The 21,719-nt window shown below is 31.7% G+C and overlaps 2 protein-coding genes and 1 pseudogene across 8 annotated transcripts; 1 reads left to right on the plus strand and 2 right to left on the minus strand.

Moving 5' to 3' along the window:
- The first annotated feature begins 348 nt into the window (after positions 1 to 348).
- Positions 349 to 4,853, plus strand: LOC100777777 (phosphopantothenate--cysteine ligase 2-like). 3 transcript variants are annotated; one of them, NM_001252961.2, is made up of 10 exons: positions 349 to 435; positions 626 to 776; positions 856 to 967; positions 1,062 to 1,106; positions 1,183 to 1,268; positions 1,548 to 1,600; positions 1,738 to 1,797; positions 2,071 to 2,172; positions 2,775 to 2,897; positions 3,972 to 4,853. In NM_001252961.2, the coding sequence occupies exons 2-10, from the start codon at positions 635 to 637 to the stop codon at positions 4,209 to 4,211; spliced, it is 963 nt and encodes a 320-aa protein (NP_001239890.1). In that variant the 5' UTR covers positions 349 to 435; positions 626 to 634; the 3' UTR covers positions 4,212 to 4,853. The 3 variants fall into 3 exon arrangements, 2 of the variants coding, with proteins under 2 accessions (NP_001239890.1, NP_001401400.1); NM_001414471.1 differs by having other exon boundaries at positions 629 to 776; NR_182632.1 differs by having other exon boundaries at positions 1,183 to 1,600; positions 2,767 to 2,897.
- A 635-nt stretch (positions 4,854 to 5,488) lies between these two features.
- On the minus strand, positions 5,489 to 8,552 carry LOC100778312 (pre-mRNA-splicing factor cwf23-like; annotated as a pseudogene).
- A 496-nt stretch (positions 8,553 to 9,048) lies between these two features.
- Positions 9,049 to 13,988, minus strand: BZIP19 (bZIP transcription factor). Of its 5 annotated transcripts, none has more exons than XM_006578930.4 (10): positions 13,816 to 13,969; positions 13,446 to 13,538; positions 12,956 to 13,117; positions 12,772 to 12,852; positions 12,498 to 12,557; positions 12,344 to 12,421; positions 12,166 to 12,232; positions 10,925 to 11,196; positions 10,208 to 10,435; positions 9,049 to 9,454 (listed from the first exon to the last, which is right to left on the minus strand). In XM_006578930.4, the coding sequence occupies exons 3-10, from the start codon at positions 13,079 to 13,081 to the stop codon at positions 9,302 to 9,304; spliced, it is 1,065 nt and encodes a 354-aa protein (XP_006578993.1). In that variant the 5' UTR covers positions 13,082 to 13,117; positions 13,446 to 13,538; positions 13,816 to 13,969; the 3' UTR covers positions 9,049 to 9,301. The 5 variants fall into 5 exon arrangements, with proteins under 5 accessions (XP_006578993.1, XP_040871017.1, XP_006578992.1 ...); XM_041015083.1 differs by having other exon boundaries at positions 12,772 to 12,876; positions 13,816 to 13,961; XM_006578929.4 differs by lacking the exon at positions 13,446 to 13,538 and having other exon boundaries at positions 13,816 to 13,973.
- Positions 13,989 to 21,719: the final 7,731 nt, after the last annotated feature.

The following is a 21,719-nucleotide window of genomic DNA, read 5'->3' on the forward strand; positions in this document are numbered from 1 at the left end:
TGATTGTAGGTTAGAAGAAAAGTTTAAAAAGTGATTTAAAAATAAAATTATATAATGAAATGTGGATAATAAATGGGGGTATTTCCTTTATTATTAGTTAAATTAAGAGTGAAATGCTAAATATTTATTTTCTATCATTATAATTGGATTCAAAATTTTCTTAATCTGTAAAATAAGTTTTTCCTACCAGTGTTTTTCTTAATTTGTAAATACTTATATGTTTTTAATGAAAACTAAATAATATAGGGTAGGGTGAGCCCTAAAAAATGCTATTAATAGAGAAAACTTGAATTAATCTTGATGTATTTATTAGCCCACAAATCAATCTATAATTTTTAGCTTGGATTCTTTTTGTGATTAATAAACACCACGCAAATGCCACAACTACAAGATGCTGCTCCACGTTCTGTGAACTCTTCACCTTCACTCTTTTAGGTGAGTTATCTATCCCAACTCCGAACTTTTCAAAATGATAATCACGCACCCCTTTTCCCAACTTCATTCTTATTTTGTTAGACTCAATTTAAGATTTTTGGATGATGGGGAATGTGTCATAAATGATAATCTCTGCATGGATAGGTTTATGTTGATGCACGTGTTTCTGATAAGTGACTTGTGAATTTAGTAGATTTTGATGGATGCAGCAAAGGGATTGGAAGCTTCTGGGGAGACCCTTCGTGCAGAAGTGAAAACCTTTTTCGATTCTGCTCCTCCTTTGCAGAACAGTGATGAGATAACTCAGAAGTTGAATCAGTTCATTCAACGCAATTCTTCAGGTAATTTTCCTCCTACAACATTCAATTTTGCTTTTCACTTTTTATAAATGATGTTGGTTGGTTGGTTTTGGTTTCCCAGCTAGGAGAATTGTTTGTGTGACTTCTGGTGGCACCACCGCGCCATTGGAACAACGATGCGTTCGCTATGTTGACAATTTCAGTTCAGGTCACAGAGGGGCCACATCCACCGAGTATGTTGCACTTGCCTTGTTAATGTTGAATAAAACTTCTGCAAATCTTTATTTTAATTCTCTTGTGAAGAATAGTTTGGTGGTTCTGTCGTAGGTATTTTCTGAAGGCTGGATATGCTGTTATCTTTCTGTACCGGAAGTGAGTTCTGGACCTGCAATGTAGCCTTGTCTTATGCTTTATTTATGTGGTGATTAACTATAAATAATTTGTACAGGAGAAGTTTCCAGCCATTTTGTAGATCCCTTCCTGATGATCCCTTACTTGAATGCTTCAAGCCCAACCATGAGTCCAACATTCAAGGTTTTAAGTTTCTGTTTTCTTCTCTTCTCACACCATTAAAAAAAAATATAAAATAATGATTCATGAAGGCTAACAAAAGTATATTTTCCTTATAAAGTATGCGCTTGCTATTTTCTTTGCTAGTCCTCTGACTACTCAGATTTTTATTTAATTGGCTATTTTTTGTGACATACTGACATTGTTAATTAACATGCCTACTTCATTTTTTTTCTTGGGTTGCTATTTTATGCAAACACCTAAACTTGTCTTGATTTTGACGAATTTTGTTCTATACTTCAGTTTGCGAGGCTTATTCTGAAACAGTGAAGAGGGCTATCGTTGATCATCATACTGTATGATCTATAAATTGGATTTTGTGCTCTACATTTATCTTACTCTTTCTGTGATTTCATTGTCTTTTTTAATTAATGGAACATTAGTTATATTTGGATATAGTTATAGTCTCATTGGGGTTTTCATTCTACTGCAGGCAGTGGCAGGTGGTCTCTTGTTGAAACTTCCATTCAACACCATATTTGAGTATCTCCAGGTTGGCTTTAGTCGATGTGTGTAATTGTATGTATTCATTTGATGCAACAAATACTGAAATATCTTATACTGCATATGTTCTCATTCTGTCTGTCTGGGTGTTTACTGGTAATTGACCATGGAGGTGGATAAAATTATTGTATCTCCTGATTTTCATGTATTCGTTGATTGCAAGATGTTGAGCCACTTCTTGTTTTATTGTAACTTTTAGGTGTTTAATTAGTAGATTTGTCAGTGCTGATTAGTCATGGTTAATTGCCTTTTGTTTTTGCAGATGTTACAAACAATTGCAATGTCAATGAGGTGTATTGGTCCCCGTGCAATGTTCTATCTTGCTGCTGCAGTGTCTGACTATTATGTTCCTTGGAAGGAAATGGTATAAATACAAAATATGCTTCCTTAGTTCTTCATTTCATGAAAGTTTTAATGCTGTATTGTCTTTAAAATTGGTTTACTTGGTTGTGCAATTGGCTAAGGGGAAAGGGTTTATGAATAATTTTCCACTGCTGCTTGCATCAAATATATTTAGAGAATTTGCCTGTAGCTTCATGTGTGAACAACTAAACATAAAAAATGTCACATCACAATTCTTGCTTCTATGTCAGTAAGGCTCCATCTGGTGGCCATGTTCTACACTAGTAGTACAACTTTTAAGGCAATAGCTTGCAATGCCCTAGAACTGGAAGCATTTTCTAGATGCTATTGGGTTCTTTTTCAAGTACCAAAATGTGTGGAACTGTTTTCATGTACCAAAAGTGTATGGAACTTTAAAATTCTTGAGGCTTTGGATTGATAAATACAGCGGAGAGATGTCAAAATAGGCAGGCATACATTTATTAAAAAAAATAGAAGTTTTTCATATGGTTGATTGTAAATGTAAAAGTTGCACTATAATGCTATGAGGTTGTAGCTATAACATTTCAATGAAAATATTTACTTAAGCAGGCAATGTCATCTTGATATATATTAGTCCTGCAGGTAGAGCACAAAATTCAGTCAGGATCATCTCACCTTTTGGATGTGAAACTAGTTCAAGTGCCAAAAATGTTGTCAGTGCTTAGGAAAGATTGGGCTCCTCTGGCTTTCTGCATATCTTTCAAGGTATTGATATATTTAGAAAAATTAAAAGGATAAAAAACTTTTTTATTTCCTTTTGATTTTGAAAAACAGTTCTGCTAATCATTGCCCTGGATAGTTAAGGAATCAAGAAATGGGATTTCAAGTACAAAGTACAACATCTAATGCATGGAAACTTGAAAAACTTTGCTCTTGACTTGAAAGTTGTAATTTCCATTTTTTATTCTTTAGGTAGTGGTTAACAAATCGGTTAAAAAATCTATATGGACCTATACCATTTTGACTAAATTGTAGTGATTACTAACATGGCAACAATGTCTTGATGTGGGAAAGTTTAGAGTTTTGCTCAAAAAACATGGGTTAAAATGACTTTAGTCTAACTGTGCGTGGGATGATACCTTGCATATCAGCAAGTGTCCTTTTGGAAGATGTAGAAAATACACTAACACAATTAATACTCTCTTTGTCCCTAAATATAAGACTCTTTTTTCAGTTTTATTTGTCCCTTTTTATAGAAAGACTCTTTTCAAGTTGTCTTTTACATTAATTATTTTTTGACTCAAATACCCTTTTATTATTTTACAATAAATCCTATATGTTTAAAAGATAAATACATTATCTCTCTTATAAGGATTGGATAAGAAGCATAGCATACATTAATTAATTAGGTGTGAAAGCAATTAATTGAAAAAAGAGAAATTCAGTCCCAATAAACTTAAGGGTAATTTTGGTAAAATAGTACAAATTGTTATCAAATTTAATGTTACTAATTATATTAACAAACTTTCTTAATGAGTGTGAATTAGTTAAAAGAGTCTTATATTTAGGGACAGAGGGAGTACTAATTTTATAAAGGAACTGCATTTTCTATGTTTTTCACTAAAGAATTTGTAGAAATGAATATAAGCTGTTGGAGATCTGAGATATCATCCCTGGTGAGAGTATCAAAATACTTATTGATAGTGATTAGGTATTCAAGTTAGTGAGAGGTTATTTTGTTGTTTTTTTGCCAACAGGCGTCCAAATATAAAATTAAATGATGTAATGACAAATAGTAACCGGGTTGACTAAGATTTACCTTTCCTCCTTGACTGGCAGTTAGAGACAGATTCAAACATTCTTCTAAATAAAGCTGGTGCAGCTCTTGAAAAGTACAAGATGCATGCAGTTGTTGCAAATGAACTCTCAACTCGCAAGGAGCAAGTGGTGGTTGTCACTAGTGCTGAGAAGGTTACTGTTCAGCGTGATAAGAGTCTGTCTGATAATGATGTAGAGAATCCCCTGATTAAACTTCTTTCGGAGAAACATGCCACTTACATTGAGGATTCTGGTAGATGAATCTAGGGAATGGATTTGGCTTCTCGTTGCAGTTTTGGACACTACAACTAATTGCATCAATAAGTCATGATCATGAATAAAAAGGAGAAGAATTAGACAGTATGGACACAGGGCTGTAGAAGAAATGAAATGAGCAGAGACGACAGTTCTAACCATACCTTTGACAGACTTAGGCCATATATGAATGTTGTATTTCACTTGTCCTTCTTATCATTGTTAATTGGGATACCCCGTTTGTCATATTAATTTATAATATCGAAGTTAAGATGTGTGTGGTGAAACTTTGGTACGTTTTTTTGGTTTTACTGGAATTGGTAGTTTAAGATGAACAGATACCATTAATCAACAGCAAAAGGATGATGTATAGTGAAATATTAACCCAGGGTCTGAGATGTGTAATTTACCATTATGAACACAAAGTTGTAATGTATTGTAATTTGTAAGGTTAAAACCACAGAAGAATTTTATTACTCTATTGATCACTGGAATGTGCTGTCACCGAATACATGATGCGTGTTGACACTTCTGGCTATGAAAGTTATTTTACTATACAGTTTGTTCATATGTAATTACTACATATTTCGAATGGATCAAGATATGAGTATATACAATTTTCTCAAGCCCAGGGAGGCAGATGTCTACCACTCGTGGATTCCCTCATAATGTATCTTTAGTATTGGGATTTTGGGGTTAAAGAATAAAACAAACTAATCTATTATTGCTTTTGAATAAATAGTTTAATTAAATACTTTTTTAATAAATATTTATTTGATAAGCTCTTTGTAAAGAAAACCTTGTTCATTTTGTGTTGACTGTATAAAATAGTTTTTAGCAAGGTTCTTTACAGAATTTATTAAATAAAAAACTTGTAAACGAAAACTTGATTGCTAGATAGAAATGGATTAATTTTTTAAATAAATTTCTCTATAGAATTTGTTTAAATACTTTTTTTATAGGCAAATAAGAATTATTATTAAGGACCAAACTTGGCACAAGGGGGTCAAAGTTTGGAATTTATTTAAATAAATTAAAGAACAATTCATAAAAATGCTATTAGTCACTTCAGTAAATACTATTGTCGGCACAAAAAGAAAATCCTTCACCGTTTCATTTTCTTCCCCCCAAAACACCCTTACAAAATAGGTTAACCTTTTTAGCTTGCACAATATTCAACAAGAAATTGTCCCATAAGTATCGCGCCGCAGAAATTACGTGGACGTTACTAGATCTTTTATCTCAGGCTTCTCCAAATTTCAGATCATCATTGTATTGAGCCATAACTGAAAATCTAAAATCTCATTTGAGAATGGAAATAACAAAATATATGTACATATATCTTTTGTAAATAATAATAAAAAATAATTAGATTCGCTGAGGAAGACATCAAGGTATTGATCAAATATTAGGTATTGGTATTGGTATGTGGAAACAAAGCCCCATGTTGACTACAGTGCCTCATCACTATCTGAATCATCAAGCTCAAGACCTTCTGCTGCCAAGAGCCGGCTGATAGTCTTCTTCTTTTCTTCCTCAGCCTTTCTTCGCATCAAATCTCTTTTCTTCAGTACAAGGGTGTGCCTTTTAAGGGTATTCGAGTAATATTCAGCCGAAGCCTTTTTTTCTCTTGCCAGAATCCTTCTTGCTTCATCTGGATCAATCTGAGATTTCGTAAAATAATTCCAATCAGATGCAAGGGAAAAAATGGAACACGACTCAGACAAGATGAAATATGTGATACTGACTCTTTCCAACACCCATTCTTGGGTGAAAAATAACTATGTGTGATGCTATATATGAAGGATCATGTATTTTTTGAAAGATAAGTGCTAGCAACACACTCTTCCACACACTTTCTCTCTTATTGGTTAAAATGTATTGAAAACTACAAAATCATGAGAGAGTCATTAAATTAGATATGAGACTCATTGAATTTTGTGATTTCCAATAAATTTTAACCAATGAGAGAAGGCGTGTTCAAAAGAATGTGTGTGACCCTAGTATTTCTCTTTTTGAAATTCACTCAAACATGGAAGTGACAAAGACTTACTCTAGCAAGAAAACCAGGTTGTCATGTTGATCATTGTTGGAAGAAAATTTGACAAAACTATGACCTATTCTTCTTGACACAACCATTCAAGCCTACAGTAAGCTGGCAACATTTTCAAGCATACCGCAATACCTTTGAACGAGAAAGTTGACGCACGCGAAGATTTAGCTCGCGCTGTTGCTGCTCAGCCCAAGCAGCAATTGCCATATCACCCCGCTGATCGAAAGCTTTTCGCTTTTTTATAAGCCACTCCATCCATGCCTGAGATGCCTGAAGGAAACAAAAGCAGCACATTGGTCAAGAATAAGAAAAATACAAGTATTATAATTACAGCAGAAGTATAAATTCGTTATTATCCATTTTAAAAGTTTACAAAACAATGCTTATAGGCACTTTTGTTTTAGGCTGTAACACTGACGAGAAATTGGAAAGTAGAACATGCAAAATGTATTCTCTGCACAAAGATGAAACATCAGTTGTTTGATGAAGTTCTTCAGTTTGCCATGTTTATACAATGCATAGAAAATCCTAGTATTTCGTTTCTTCCTACTATTTCGTTTCTTCCTACAGGACTGGAAAATGAAGTGGTTTGATTGCTCATTGTCCTAGCATCAATTACCATCTTAACATTATGTTTGCCGAACAGTTCATATAGTAGATATTTGTTTTACTGACCACCTTCAAAATAGAAGAAATATAAAGTGATACTACAACACCATTTCTGGAAAGAATTTGTTCACACTTGATACTAGTAAAAACAGCATATAATGATCCACTTAAAATCTCATATGACAAATTACATGTTCAAAGTAAAAATAAATGTAAATTAGAACAACAAGAATGGTCAGTCAACTACTGATAATCAAAAACATGAAAATATTACCTTCATGGGGTTGACCCAGTTATCCATATCATACTGTCTTCGCCTCTCTCCATCTATAAGCAATTCATAAGCAGCTTGAATCTTGATGAATCTAGCTTCTGCTGTTTCACCTTCTTCAAGTGTTCCTCTGCCATCATAGACTTGAAGAGTAAACAGAGTTAATATGTATTGAGAGGTTATATTCATCTTTAACAAACAATACCACCACAGAAGAGCTGTATCACAACTAAGTTGTATGGCACACAGTTAAAGAAACACTCACTAGCCATGAACTGCTTCATACGAACATTCTTGTAAAGAAAAACAAAACATCTCCCACGTTCCAGCAGACTAGCATTTAAAACAAGATGTAAAAACTCAAAATCCTAACTGAAAAGTAGTTGGAATTGCTTGGCTTCATCTTCAATGAACATAATAATATATTGCTGCTAGATATAGCATCAGGCCACCACAACCATCATAGTTAAATATCAAGTTGACAGACACAATCCAAATGACACTTTAAGAAAGCAAGTAGCTAAGATGGAGATACACACCATCTGGATGATAGAATTTGGCCAAGCGTCTGTAAGCATTCTTTATCTGCTCCTCATCAGCATCTCCTTCCAATTCTGTTGTTCAGTGCAGACAATTGAAGAAGGAACTGTCAAAACAAGTATGCAGGGGAATTTTCCATCTCTATTCACTTCCAACAAAACAGGACATTCATTTCCTCTCCTTCTAAGGCTTGGATCCCCCTTAGCACTTATAGGAGAAGAAAATAAGTTTGAGATTTTCCTGTAAGCTAAAACCAACTTATGCACTTAACTTCTCCAAAAGCTGAGGTGCATAAGTTGATTTTAGCTTATAGAAGAAGCTTAAGTCATTTTACCTCCTTATAAAGAAGTTAATTTGATTAGGACCTTAGCAATTTTCAATTTCAGCATTACACATCATTTCACCTAAAAGTGGGTTCTTCTTTTACATATTTTCTTAGTAACGAGAGTTGTCAACAAAGTTGAAAGTAAAAATTACCAAGAGTTTCATATGGGGATTTTTGTTCAGCCCAGTTTGTTGCCTTGGCCACGGTTCTCCTCTGGTTCACGCGAAATCAGGGATTCGAAACCCAGGAACCGATTGTAGAATAAAGAAACGGAGATGGCAAACGGGGCTTGCAATTAGGGTTTCGAAACGAAACCCTAGAACGAAATTGGTGTCTGCAAGTAATGAAAGAGAACACCGTCTGAGGTCTACATAGGGTTCTCAGATTGCTCATAGTTTCCCTCTGATTTTTGAAGCCAATTCGAGAGTTACAAAAGTACCAAACCCTTCCTTGTGAACGGAGAGAAGAGCTTCTGGGTGGGCCCCTCAACGATAACTAACACCATCAATCTCACAGAATCTTTCATTTTTTTGATGAATAAGAGCCGCGAATCTTTTTTTCCCTGTGTCATGAGTCATCACACTGATTGGTGTTTACGTTATGCTCTTGTCCATCTCCCAAAATAACTGTTTTTTTTTATAAGCTAAAATAACTCATTTGAATTTTCTTAATATTTTTTTTTTAAATATATATATAGGCATACTCATTGAGAATTTTAATGTTTTTGCGTTTATGAATTAAGTTTAATTTTTATATACTGTCACACAGTAAATAATAATAATAAGTATAACTTTTTAAGCTAGTTGTATGAAAATAAACAAACCTACCATGAGAACTTAAAATTAGGCGACTAAGTGTAAATATGCTTTACAGTATGTATACACTACTTTCTTTATCAATTTACATTGTTGTGCCAAATCAACCAATAACTTATAACATGAAATTTCCACTGCATGTCTCTCTTTTTGTGAGCATAGACAAATTTATTTTTAATTTATGATTTTTTCCCCTCTCTTTTCATTGACAATAAACTCAAAGTAACCAGTTTAAAGTAACATAATGGACATTTTATTCCGAAAGATACTAGAAAGTTTTACATAATATATATAATATAGTACTAAAGATGATACACTGTTTATGTACAAGCACACTCACAAGAGCAGCAAATCACATAATTTTGCTTCATGCTGGTACACGGCATTAACTCATTCATATCCAAAATCGAGTAACTGTTTTGAAAAGCACAGAAGAGATGATTCAGTTGAAGCAGAGCAGCTAGGTCTCTTCCTCTAAGGAGCCTAGGCAAGTTCACATGAACGAGCAGACCAGAGAGAGCAAAGGGTACGAAGACGATGAAAGTATTCCCCGAGAGCCAGCAAGCCGCGAGCAGCTTGGTGAATTGACAGGATGCGTGACATGTGCAGCAGAGTTTGTTGCCTAAGGTGATCTGCCTGTGAAGAGGAGAGTGCATTTGACTTGTTAACAGTGTTGTTACAAAGGAGCAAATATATTGCATTTTGCAAGTACGGTTTTCTAGCATGAAATGATGAAGCCACTTGGTGTAGCTGAGGTGCTCAGGGGTGGAAATTTGAGTAGAAATGCTAAACTTTCAGTTTTGCTAACAATTTCCAATGTATTAATGTACCAAATTAAATAATGTAATACTGAATATGGATGATAAAAAAGTACTTTGAATGTATAGTGGCATCCTGATAATGAGAATTGGTCCAGTTGAAGTTTAATAGGATTTCAGTCTTTCAGGTAAGTGAATTAACTAATGGCAAAATTTTCCACAGATTATTAGATGCTTATTGTGTTGTTCTCCAATCAAAATTTGAGTTTGATTATGGTAGTCTATACTAATTTTTAATGCAAGCCTATACATAACACGGATCATCAAGGCGAAACTCTAATTTTGATTGAAGAATAACATTAAAAACACCTACCTAAAGAACTACATTTAAGTTTTATCCTTAATTAATTGATTTCTCAAATGACAATACTATCTTAAATAGAATTATAAAAAAACAAAAGGCATTGATCAAAATAATTAAAAGAAAAAAACAAAAGGCATGCATTTCTATTTGTAGTTTGCAAAAAAAAACTTTTCTCGACTGTATAGACACGCTGAATGTTCCAAGGCTCTCAGATTATAAATGGGAATAAGATCAAATCCTGAATACCAATATCTGGTGTTATGTTACCTGGTTTACAAAACCTTCTAGTGCCTCAAATTTTTCCATAGTACGAGCCATCTGAAGTCCCAAGTTTCCTACACTCAATGGATCAACTGCCATGTCGTGGACCAAACTCTGCTGAAGTTTTTCCAATCCTTGTGAAAGAGCATCTTCAGCTTGCTGAGACGATAGGCGGAGGTTGTTAATACTAACAATTTGTTGATCAGTCAAAGGCTCAAGTTGAGGCACGATGATCTGTAAGAAAAGGTCAAGTGATTGGTTTTATTTTGAGTCATTATGTAAAATGTACCATGACAATAACATGAAAAATACTAGTCTTATCAGCAAGCAATTCGAGCAACAAATCCTGATGAAAAGATGTTATTTGTTCCGCAAAAATATTATATTTTTGTTCTAAACATCATAGTGAAAACATACCAACTGAACTCTTGTTATGAAATAAGTTTAACTGAAATTCAAATAGATAATAGTTTGAGAAAAATCAAAATTGATATAGAACTCTCATTCTTCGCAATCAGTGAAGAGAAAGTGTGAAGATATAAGATTGGTTGGGTGGTTAAGAAGGAAGGGAAGGAAGAAAAGGTCGCGGGTTCGATCCCTCCTGTTAACAAAAACTAGCAATCTAACAATTAACATTTGCCTATAAAAAATAAAATAAAAAAGTAAAGAGAAAGTGTTAGCAGTTATCAGAATCAGATTTAGTCTATGGTATGTAGTATGTACGTTTAGAAGCTGCGATGGACGGGAGCCTCCAATCCAAAGGAAAATTCGCTCCACTGATGGTTTCCACGCACCAGAGAGTAAATAGAGGACATCAGCCTTTACAGCCTCTGCTTTCATTCTGAAAAGATTTGAGTAATGATTTAAGACACTCTGAACCACTACGTTGAGCTGTACACCAGGTGCTTGTGTTTGAAATGCATGTCTAAGTTCTTCATTCCGCCTTTCTTGCTCTTCAACCCATTGTCCATATTCAATTTCAAAAGCAACAATCCCTGCTTCATATAACAGGACATTAGAAGAATGTAACAAGCTATAAGCACAATGCTTCTTACCCAAAGGTACTAGGGTGGCACAAAAATTAACATCTAAACAAACATTGATAATTATGATACCATGTTGTCATTAAAATTGTTCGTCATGAAACTAAACACTTGCTACTAAACATTCTCCTATTTGAAGCATGGGAAAAACAGTTGATAGAATATATGACAAAATACATGTTGCAATATTAGATGCAGGGATTTTTAATTACAGTTGAAGAAACAAAGTTGTAAATAATCTGTTGCGTAAAAATGTAGACGTATATAAATCAACAAATTCTATCACTTGGAAAAGGTAAAACATAAGGGGGAAAAAAGGAACTAATGAAGGTGAATTATGCACTTGAAATAAAAAAAGGACTTGCAAGGGAGGATAATTGACAATATCTTGCTCTAAGACATGAAGTTAAAAAAAAGAATCATAATTCCATAAGAGGGTAGGCCGAGGAATCACAAAGCAAGATCATCTCAAGCCGTTGCACATAAATCTTTTGGGATCTTCTCCTCAACTCTCTGATTCACAAAAGGGCTAGGAAGAAATGAAACACCTTTCTTTCAACAGAGGTCTAAAACTATAGTTAATCAAGCATGACATTCAGTAAAATAGAAAAGAAATTTCCATTGATTAATTGATGTATTTCTATTAAATCACTGAGACCTTTCAGCTGCAAAAACAATCTGACACAGTTAAATGAGATGTAGATTCGTTATAAGGGTAATCACAAACAGATGCCTGATATATTCATTACTGCATAATACAAGAAAAATATGCATTTACATCCAATATAGAAACATAAAAGGAAAAATAACATAGTTCAAGATTTTCGAATGCATGGAGAGAAGAACAAATAAGTGATATATAAATTAACAGAAGAAGAACAAATCTTAAGAAAGATTAAAACTTGAAAAAGAATCACAAACCTGGATTTATTGTTTCTGATGTTGATCCTATATAGCCGGCATCTAATGCAGTGCCCATATACAGACCCTGAATTAGATATTTTGGTATATACTTAAACATGACAGAAGAAGGAATATAAATCAAAAGTTCACAATAAAAAGCAAAATTAAAGGTGATAATTTCTGAGTTTTGGTTCACCTGCTTTCTTGCTTTCCCAATTTCCAGCTCCAATTGCATGAGCTTCAAACGGCTTGATTCTAATTGTTTAACATAAGCCTATGTATAACAAAAGTACAAATCAGATGACAGATACTGACTACCTTCTTGTAAGTTGTAAGTTCACTTGTCCTACCTTTTTCCGCAGCCTACTTTTCCGGGCAGCCTCTCGATTCTGAGCTAGGCGTCTTAGCATCTACACATGAATATTTAGCAGCCATACTGTCAGCGACACAGACAAATATACTACAACAAAATCATTCATGTTTGAGAAAAATCTTCAATGTCGCTGACAAAAGGTCACACTTCAGACTTCTTAATACTAACAATAATTTACAATGAAACAAGAGATAAGAAAACATTTCAATAGCTATGCATAGAAGAGGTATGTCCTGAAGAAATTTCAACACCTTATTAACATCTTTATTTGTAGTTTCTTGATCGGCTCCAGAACCAGAAGGCTCTCTTGGTTCCCGAGGAATATACTCTGACTGGAGAATTCAAATTAGAAAATACTATTATAGGACTTATAGTTTAGTTTCCAAATAAAAATGAAGTTGACCCAACAAAAAACTAGAAATCACACTTTCTCACCTTGTTCTCCACATTAGTGCCAACCATTAACATTGGGGAAGCAATTGAATTCAGACCGCCATCAACTTTAAAGTTGCCCCCCCACATGCTAACTTGCTGAAATGGCTCGTATATGTCCATTTTCATTTATCTCTTGCAACGCCCAAATAATAAAAGAGTTTTCTACATAATAACAATATTAAAAAACACAACATTAATTTGATGCCACTGATCACCAAACAAGAGACTTTCTGCTATTGCTGTAGTCCTAATTCTGATTCCAATAGCTCAAAAAGTTCAAATCCTCCCCCCCAAAAAATAATTATTTGGTGATCCTAAACCACGGCCTATCCATGGCCCTAACCAATGTTTATATAGTACATACTTAAATTTTACAACTTAGGAGAAAGAATGTGAAGATTAGTCTCGGCCACTCTGCCTAAAAAACTAAAGAAAAGAAATGAAGGTAATTGACTAATAGCCAGTATCAGCTGTTTGCAGCAACATATACCGCATATTTGTTCTTATCTGCAGGATGAATTGCAAAGCCTCCCTTTGCAGGAATGGCACTAAAATCTTGCAAGTAAAATAAAGCTCTCAACATCTGTTCCAGCAGGCCAAAATAGAAAAAAAGATCAACAGGAACAACCACATAATAAAAAGATAATGAAAATAAAGTTTCAACTCAAATAATGAAAACCGTCATATTCATTCAGTCAAAGGGAAATTCAACGTCATGCATGACTTGAAAAATTTTCTAGACATAAACAGAAATCAGCCAAAGTAATAGTGTTTGGCACACTGTAGTCCAAGCTTGGAACCAAACGAAACACTGAAACTGATACTGCTACTGCTACTGCTACAGATGGAAGAAAACTAACCTATAGGTAGCTAGCTTGATAGAATCTGTCACTTGGAATTTGGTTATTAGTCCACGAGAGTCCCTCTGTTGATGCTCAGAATTGAATATTGAATATATTTATATATACATCTGAAAACTCACTAGCTAAGTTGTCTGATTAATAATATCATTTTTCTTCGCCCGCATGCAAACAAATTATAAAAGCAATGCTGGGCCAAAGATAACAAAATGAAATTTAAAAGCTACAGTAAATAAAACTAATCACAACTTTTACTTTTTTTTTTCTTCTTTCATTCTTTGTATAGAAAAAACTCTTTGAACCGTCAACTTGCTTACTTCGTTACGTTCCCTCTCCAAGTCTCCAACACAAATAGTGAGTGCGACGACAGCATTAAAAAAATCAGTATAATGCATTACAAATAAAATAATGTTATCTCTGTTCTATTCTTACGACAACTTTTTTTTGTCACATCATTTATTTTATCTCATTTTTTTTCATTTCTTTCTTTATTATAACAATTATTGTAAAAAATATAATGTAAAAATAACGTTACTCTCTACGACATATGAAAAGGGTTACACAGAAGAAGGAACTTTTTTTTTTTAAGGGAGAAGAAAGAAAGAACTTTATTAGCTCACAAGTCCCTCTTTTCTTAACATGATTGTGATTCATTCCTGGTCTTGCCTGCGACTTAGTGAGAGTTAGTTTTTTTTTAATAATTTTTTAAGATTGTGCCAATATATAGAATGAATATATAAACGTCTATTTGTTTTCTGAAAAATATAAGTAATGTTATTTCAGTTTTTTTATAAAAAAGAAAATACTTTATGTACTAGAAATAATTTTATATATATTATCATCCAATATGATAAATTTATTAACTTTTATAATAACAATTATACAAATTATACCAACAGGGATTACTATAATAATAGTAATTAGCTTATAATGTAAAAGTTTTTATATTAACATTGTATAGTTATTAAATTCTTTTTTGAAACAGTATATAATTTCTTTATCATAAAAGTAAAATCAACTGTAATACTTCTTCCATTTCTTTTTTATGTGTTTAAGGTTACTACATAGAAATCGAGAAAAATAATAATTTTTTTTGATTATAATAAAATAGTTATGGATTTATTTTTTTATCTTCTTTTCTTCTCAATCTACAATAAATAAATATATGTGTAAAATAACTAACTATTATAAAATAAATAAGGATATAATTGATAAAAGAGTAATTGATGTAATATTAAACTTTATAAATGACAAGTAAATAGAAACTTTTGGGAAAAAAAAAGTTTAGGTTTTTACTAGTGTAACATCCCTAACGAATCACACAGAGAGGAATTTAGAGGTTATACATATATGGGATGTATAGGTGAGGATGATTTAAAGAAATTAATTGGTATTACCTATACCAACAAGATGCATATAATTTTTGGTAGTTTATCACTTAAGAACTCCACAATTAAGCGTGTTTGACTTGAAGTAGTTATGAGATGAGTGATTATCTTCCAAGAAATTTCCTAAAAAGTGTGTGAGTGAGGACAAAACAATCTGAAAAGTCTCATATTGGTTTATAGAGACAGCTAATGATGTTGACGGTAGTTGAGCAGTGTTGGAGCTTGTTGTCGAGGTCTTAAAAAGGACTACTAATGAAGGATTTTATCAGTAAATGATTTTGACTAACCAAAATATTGAGTGAGATGTCATGTGTAAAGTGTTATAGTGTGAGAGTCGTCGAGTAGTCAATAATCAGGGATGCTACAAATGATGTTAGAGCTAACATTTTTCCTAGTAGAGTATGGTTCGAGGACAAATCAGGTAGAATCTAATGAACATGTAACATCCCGAACAAATCACACTAGAATGAGAGAGATTCAAAGACTATACAGTTATGAGATGTATAGTTGATGATGACTTAAAGAAATTAATTGGTATTATCTATACCACTAAGATGCATTTACTTTTAGTAATTTATCATTTAAGAACTTCATAGTTAAGCATGTTTGACTTTGAGTAGTTATAAGATGAATGACTTTTTGGGAAATTTCTTAGAAAGTGTGTGAGTGAGGTCAAAGTACGCTGTGGTTTGTGGAGATAGTTAATGATCTTGAGAGCAGTCAAGCGGTATCAAAGTTGGTTGTCGAAGTTTTACAAATGGCTACCTACAGAGGATTCTGATCAACAAGGATGTTGACTAAAGTGTCACCATGTGAAATGTCATAATGTGAGAACTACCGAAAAATCAACAATCAGGAACGTTATTAAAAAATCTATTATTGAGACCCATACTTATTTTTTTTATAATTATTTTGAGTTCTCATACTGATTTATGTTGCATTCAACTGAATTTCTAATCAAACATGTAGTCATAACAATGGGGAGTTGATAAATGATAACTCTAGCGATCAACTTTCTATTGAAGTGTCATTACAATCTAAAGTTACATGGTTTGAGATGTCTTATTTTTCTTTTTATATTTGAGATATTTTTGCAATAGTTCTCTTTTTAGACACGATTGAGTAAATTGAAGTATCTAAAGACGCTTTTTTCTATATCGACCAATATTAGTTATCAATTGTTAGTATATATGGAGAATCGAGCTCATGATTTTTTCCCCTTTTCATTTTTCCTTAATTAAGTATGTAACCTATCTTATATTTTTACCTTAAAGACGCTTGATATGACTTTACTCTTAGTCGATCAATGAGAGATTGTATATAAGGGTGCCTTAAGATGAGGAGAGACAAATGCTGTAAGGATCAAGAGGCCTTTGTAGAAATTTTTTACCTGTTTGGAAGTAGTAATATGCTATTAGTTTATTCCTACCTATAAAGTATATATGCCTCTTATTGTAGGATGAAGCGAATTTGCCTTGTAATTTAAGTTACTTCTGCTAGATATTGGCCCATATTGACTACAAGATTTTGTTCATCAAAATAATTTAAACTTATAGATTGGTCCAATAAAGTTTAATCCGGAACATGATATCTAACCCAAACGGTAAATTCTTAGATTAATGGTTTATAAAGATTTTAAAATAAGAAAACTTCATCCTTAATTAGCTTTTTGTACATATATATATATAAAGTAGTAGACTAAAGCAAAATGCTGACAGGAGTTGGCTCTATCGGTTAACTTTCCTCTCATGACATGTGTGTACGTGTATAAGGTTTGAATCCAAGAATCCTTCACTATAGTAATTTATACGTAATCTAATTATAAATATGGTCTGTCCCTTCACTCTGAACTAATTAAGATGGAAGCATATATATATACATCGATCAAATTTTATAAAAAATGTCAACTTAATCTGATTTTCATTCTCCTAATCATATTTATCCTCTAACTCGGAAAAGGAAAAACCAATGAACCTTATCTTGTTTTGTCTCCCCAAAAGAAGTTCTAGTTATAGCTAATACGTTGTTTAACAAAAAAAAGCATGCCTGTATCAGATACCTTACACAGTTACACCTCAACCTTGATAATAAGAAGTCCTATATAAATATAATAGCCTAGTTGATCATTCCAATTGATCAACACGTATATTCGTTCAAGATTACCACTTCCGACCTCATAGGGAAAGGTATGACACTTCATAAACGACATCCACATTATGCTTTTATAAAGGAGAGAAGATAAACGACGATTTTCCAAAAGTAAGCAGTTTCCATCTTCTTCCCTTTTTTGTCCTTACTTTTCTCCCTTTTCCATCACCGAAAAAAAAAGCGATTATAGTGTTCAACTTTAACCAATAATTTCCCTTGGCTTCAACTATGATATCAATTATCAAGCTCGTATTTCATCGGCATTTCATGTGGATTTACATTTTTTTTTCTACTAGCTAGCTAGCCTACCCACCTTTTATTATTTATTTATTTTTATATTGCTTACCCACCTTTTATTATTCTGCTACCAAAAGCCCTGCATGCATAGACAACCACCGCGAAGAACAACAAGTTTGAATTTGTGACCCCTCCCTCACGTAGCCTTAATGCTGACACTTATGCATGTTTTTAGAGTTTTGTTTTCATCAACTTCACTGAATTACACACACAAAAATCATGTTTTCTGGGCTAATACTAACAAGTATCGACTAATTTCACTTTATTTAATTATATTATCTCCAAAATATCTTTACTGAGGTTAAGAGAGTTTCATATGTGATAACTGATAAGTGTGAATTTTCAGTAAGAATGATACCGTAAGTGGTATAACTATTCTTCATATATATATATATATATATATATATATATATATATATATATAGACTTACCTTATTTCACATTTTAATTTAATATATCCGAATCAATAATTAATGAAATTTAATGTTTATATATCAAGTATCAAATTTTGTAAAATGACATATCTAATAATTTTTGACGAAGTTTTTTGACATCGAGTAGGAATATCTGTTTATTGGTATGGAATAATAACTCTTTTTTATTGGCATTGTATTTCTAAAATATAATTTATATATTAAAAAATGTTGGTTTTATTAATGTTAATTATAATATAATTTCTACATTTAAAATATTTATTTATTATAGAATTTGATTATATGAAAATAAATATTTATTCAGTGCAGTACATATAATAAAATATTAGTTACAATTTTATTTTTTTAAAAATATACTTAAAATATAGCTTATTAAAATATTTTTTTTAAGAAAATGAATGTAGTAACAAACATATGCATAGACACATAAATAAAGTTCGTGTTAATTTACAAACTTTCTAGACAAATCCAAGTGTATATATAATATTGTAGGATGTGTAAACAGCTGACACAAGGAAAAGGAAGGATTGCATCAAACACTCTTTAAAGATTAAAAAGGAAAAGTAATAACTTCTTTTCAAGTGGTACTGCATGATACCTGGTCATGTGCTAACCGGATTTATGGTGTAAAGTGACTACAGTATATATAGTAGTATCAATTTAGAGAACAATAAAGTATATATAATTATATAATTTCTGATGAAAAATATTAAATGTATAAGTAATCAGTATCACAGTTCCGTAGTGGGTTATGTTAATGCTAATATTTTAAAAATTATAAATCTTTAATTTTATCATCAGTAGTTACAAATTTGTAAGTTAATTAATTCTTGATTATATTATGCATGTCCTTGACAATTAATGCTAATTAATCTTTTATGGTTACAGAAACACTTTAAAAAATTATCCACTATGAGAAGGCAATGTAGCTTGTGGGTTGCTCAGGTTACTTGGACAATTTATTTAGGAACACAATAATTTCTTTGTGAGGAAGCTAAACCTGATATGATTAAATAAATCGTAATGCCTGAAAGTCCATGCTGTACTCCAAAGTATATCTATTAGCTTTAAAACTTAAAAGAAAAGAAGTCAACGTCCCCTTCACAGTGGTTGTGTCATTGTTCATCCCCAGTACTCTCTTTTTTTTCCCTTTCTTTCAATTTCTTACAAGACTTTTATTTTAAATTAAAAATAATAATTTCACTTTTACCTTTATTTAATTTATTTAAAATGTTGTATTTTGAAAAATGATTTAGATATATATTGTATTGCTGAAACTGCGCGGTTTTTTTTATTAATCCATCTTTATTATTTTTAGCCCTTATAAAATTTTTTTGGTAGATACTAAAAACATGTTATTTTTATTAAATAAATGGATTTAAAACGAAAAACAAATGACTATTTTCGAAAGACATTTTTTATACTAAAAATATATTAAAATAGTTAAAGATATTATACTATTAATATTTTATATTCAATATATATATATATATATATATATATATATATATATATATATATATATATTAACAAAATATGCCAAAAAAACTATCAAACTTTAAATAGATAAAATTTAATAACTCGATGTTTTAGGCAATATCCGTCCATAATACGAGTAATGCAAAAAAAAAAAAGACTATAGATATCTTTTTTATTTGGAAAATAATAATAATAAAAAAATATATTTGGAGTGAAGTAAAATTATTATAGCCGTAAAAAATATATTTAATATAAATAGAAAGTCAAAACTACTGTCATTTTATTGATGCACTTGGTAATATCAAAACCTTTGTTTGAATCATATATGAGTGTGCAAACGAAAAGATCTATGTTGGGGAACATGAACATACGATAAAACTAGGTAGGTCGTTCTGCGGAACTTTTACTTTGCTATTGCACTTTATTTTATCCATTTGTTCTCTGGACGAGTGGCTTACTATCCCCACTTACTGAGGTGTCTCTCCATTACTCTCAAAACTGGGATAACTTATAAAATAAGTAAACGTAGCTTCCTGAACCTTGGTGAAAAGACAAAGGTTACCAAATTGATATAATTAATTAAAATGCTAATAAAAACATATAATTGGCTTGGAATGGTTTGAACACGTGTGTTGCGTAGCTAACATATGTGTCACACGTATATCATATCGTAATAACAAATTATGATATATTTAGTATAATGATTAAAAATTAAATAAATATGATATTTAATTGAATGATGTATTTAGATATTTTTATAATAATTGATAATTAAATAAATTTGATATTTTTTTACATATATAAATACTTATTAAACCTATGATTTTTATTTATAATTTTTATATATAAATAAATTAATTATTAGATAAAAAATAATCATCACAAAATTTATTATATAAATTTACATGTACATTAAATATAAATTAAAAATTTTAATGTTATATATAACTATATTATTTATTTATAACATAATATGTCTATTAAGTTAGTTGGTTTGAATATTTTATTAACAATGCATATGCACAATTCGAGAAGAATAGGGATTGGGCCATAAATCTTCAAGAATTGTTGTTAATTCCTTTAATCTTCATTGATGAAAAATGACTCTCTCATGCTCTTTCTCGCCTCCAGTCCTCCAGTAGGAGTGCGTGCAATATTTGTTGTTCTTGATTTTTCATCCACCATGCGCTCTATGACTTTCAATTTGATGACTTTATAAAACTTGTAGATGATTTTATCCTTAAAAAATTGATATATTTTCCTTCTCATTTATATGTCTACAGCTAGAGATATAGTTAATACACTGCATTTATGTCATGACAACACGTCCACTTCAACTTAAAATCCAAAATTTTCCGTATGATATACTTTTAATATGATAAGACATACTCTCCATGAAAAGTATAGGTCTATGCTTAAGCTTTACTATAGAAGCCAAAATCATCTCTATCACATTCCTAGAGTATGATTTGTGAACTAAATAAAAAGGAAGTGTTGAAGCTCGAATACAAAATCTGAAGCTTTTTACATTGATAATTTTTCCTACATTAAAAGTCTGAGAAAATTAGTATATCCATGCACTTTTTCCATCTAAACCATTCAAAACATGAATTACTAGAAAATATATACATGTGACTTATTTTCTCACAATATCTACTAAGTTCGTAAAAAACATATTCAAATGACTATATATTTAATCCACGTGAGTAGTAGATTTATCATAAAAACTTAATAGATTTTAGTTGAATTTGAATATAAATGTGATTTATTATTTTTTAATTATCTGATTGATAATCTACTAAGTGGTCTTTTCCTTCTTCCTTGAAGGCTCTATTTGGTAGAAAGGACATAAATAATGTGGTCTTGTCCTCTTTCCTTGAGGCTATGTTTGGTAGAGAAAAAAGAAATAATATGAATAGAAATAGAATAAAAATAAATTAAAATATATGTTAGATTGGGGTAGCTCTAGTCCATCCATTAGTAACAACATCAACAAGATCTGGATCAAGGGAGCCAAGAAATCTCAAACCTGAAAATTTTGCAGTAGTGTCTCTTTTTCTTGACATCTAATCTGATCAAGATGGGAGAGTGATCAGATTTGGAGGCTATGTCGTTTTCCATTCTGAAATTTGGAAACATTTTGAACTAGTACCATGTT

This window comes from Glycine max, chromosome 4 (genome assembly GCF_000004515.6).
Source record: "Glycine max cultivar Williams 82 chromosome 4, Glycine_max_v4.0, whole genome shotgun sequence".
Classification (NCBI taxonomy): domain Eukaryota; kingdom Viridiplantae; phylum Streptophyta; class Magnoliopsida; order Fabales; family Fabaceae; genus Glycine; species Glycine max.

Excerpts from the sequence above, each read along its gene's own strand:
- LOC100777777 (NM_001252961.2), top strand. The coding sequence starts at position 635 with ATGGATGCAGCAAAGGGATTGGAAGCTTCTGGGGAGACCCTTCGTGCA. Across the intron at positions 777-855 it reads CATTCAACGCAATTCTTCAG|CTAGGAGAATTGTTTGTGTG; the intron begins GTAATTTTCCTC and ends TTGGTTTCCCAG. Across the intron at positions 1,601-1,737 it reads CTATCGTTGATCATCATACT|GCAGTGGCAGGTGGTCTCTT; the intron begins GTATGATCTATA and ends ATTCTACTGCAG.
- BZIP19 (XM_041015081.1), bottom strand. The coding sequence starts at position 13,081 with ATGAAAATGGACATATACGAGCCATTTCAGCAAGTTAGCATGTGGGGG. Across the intron at positions 12,558-12,771 it reads CAAATAAAGATGTTAATAAG|ATGCTAAGACGCCTAGCTCA; the intron begins GTGTTGAAATTT and ends ATTCATGTGTAG. Across the intron at positions 12,422-12,497 it reads AAAGTAGGCTGCGGAAAAAG|GCTTATGTTAAACAATTAGA; the intron begins GTAGGACAAGTG and ends TGTTATACATAG.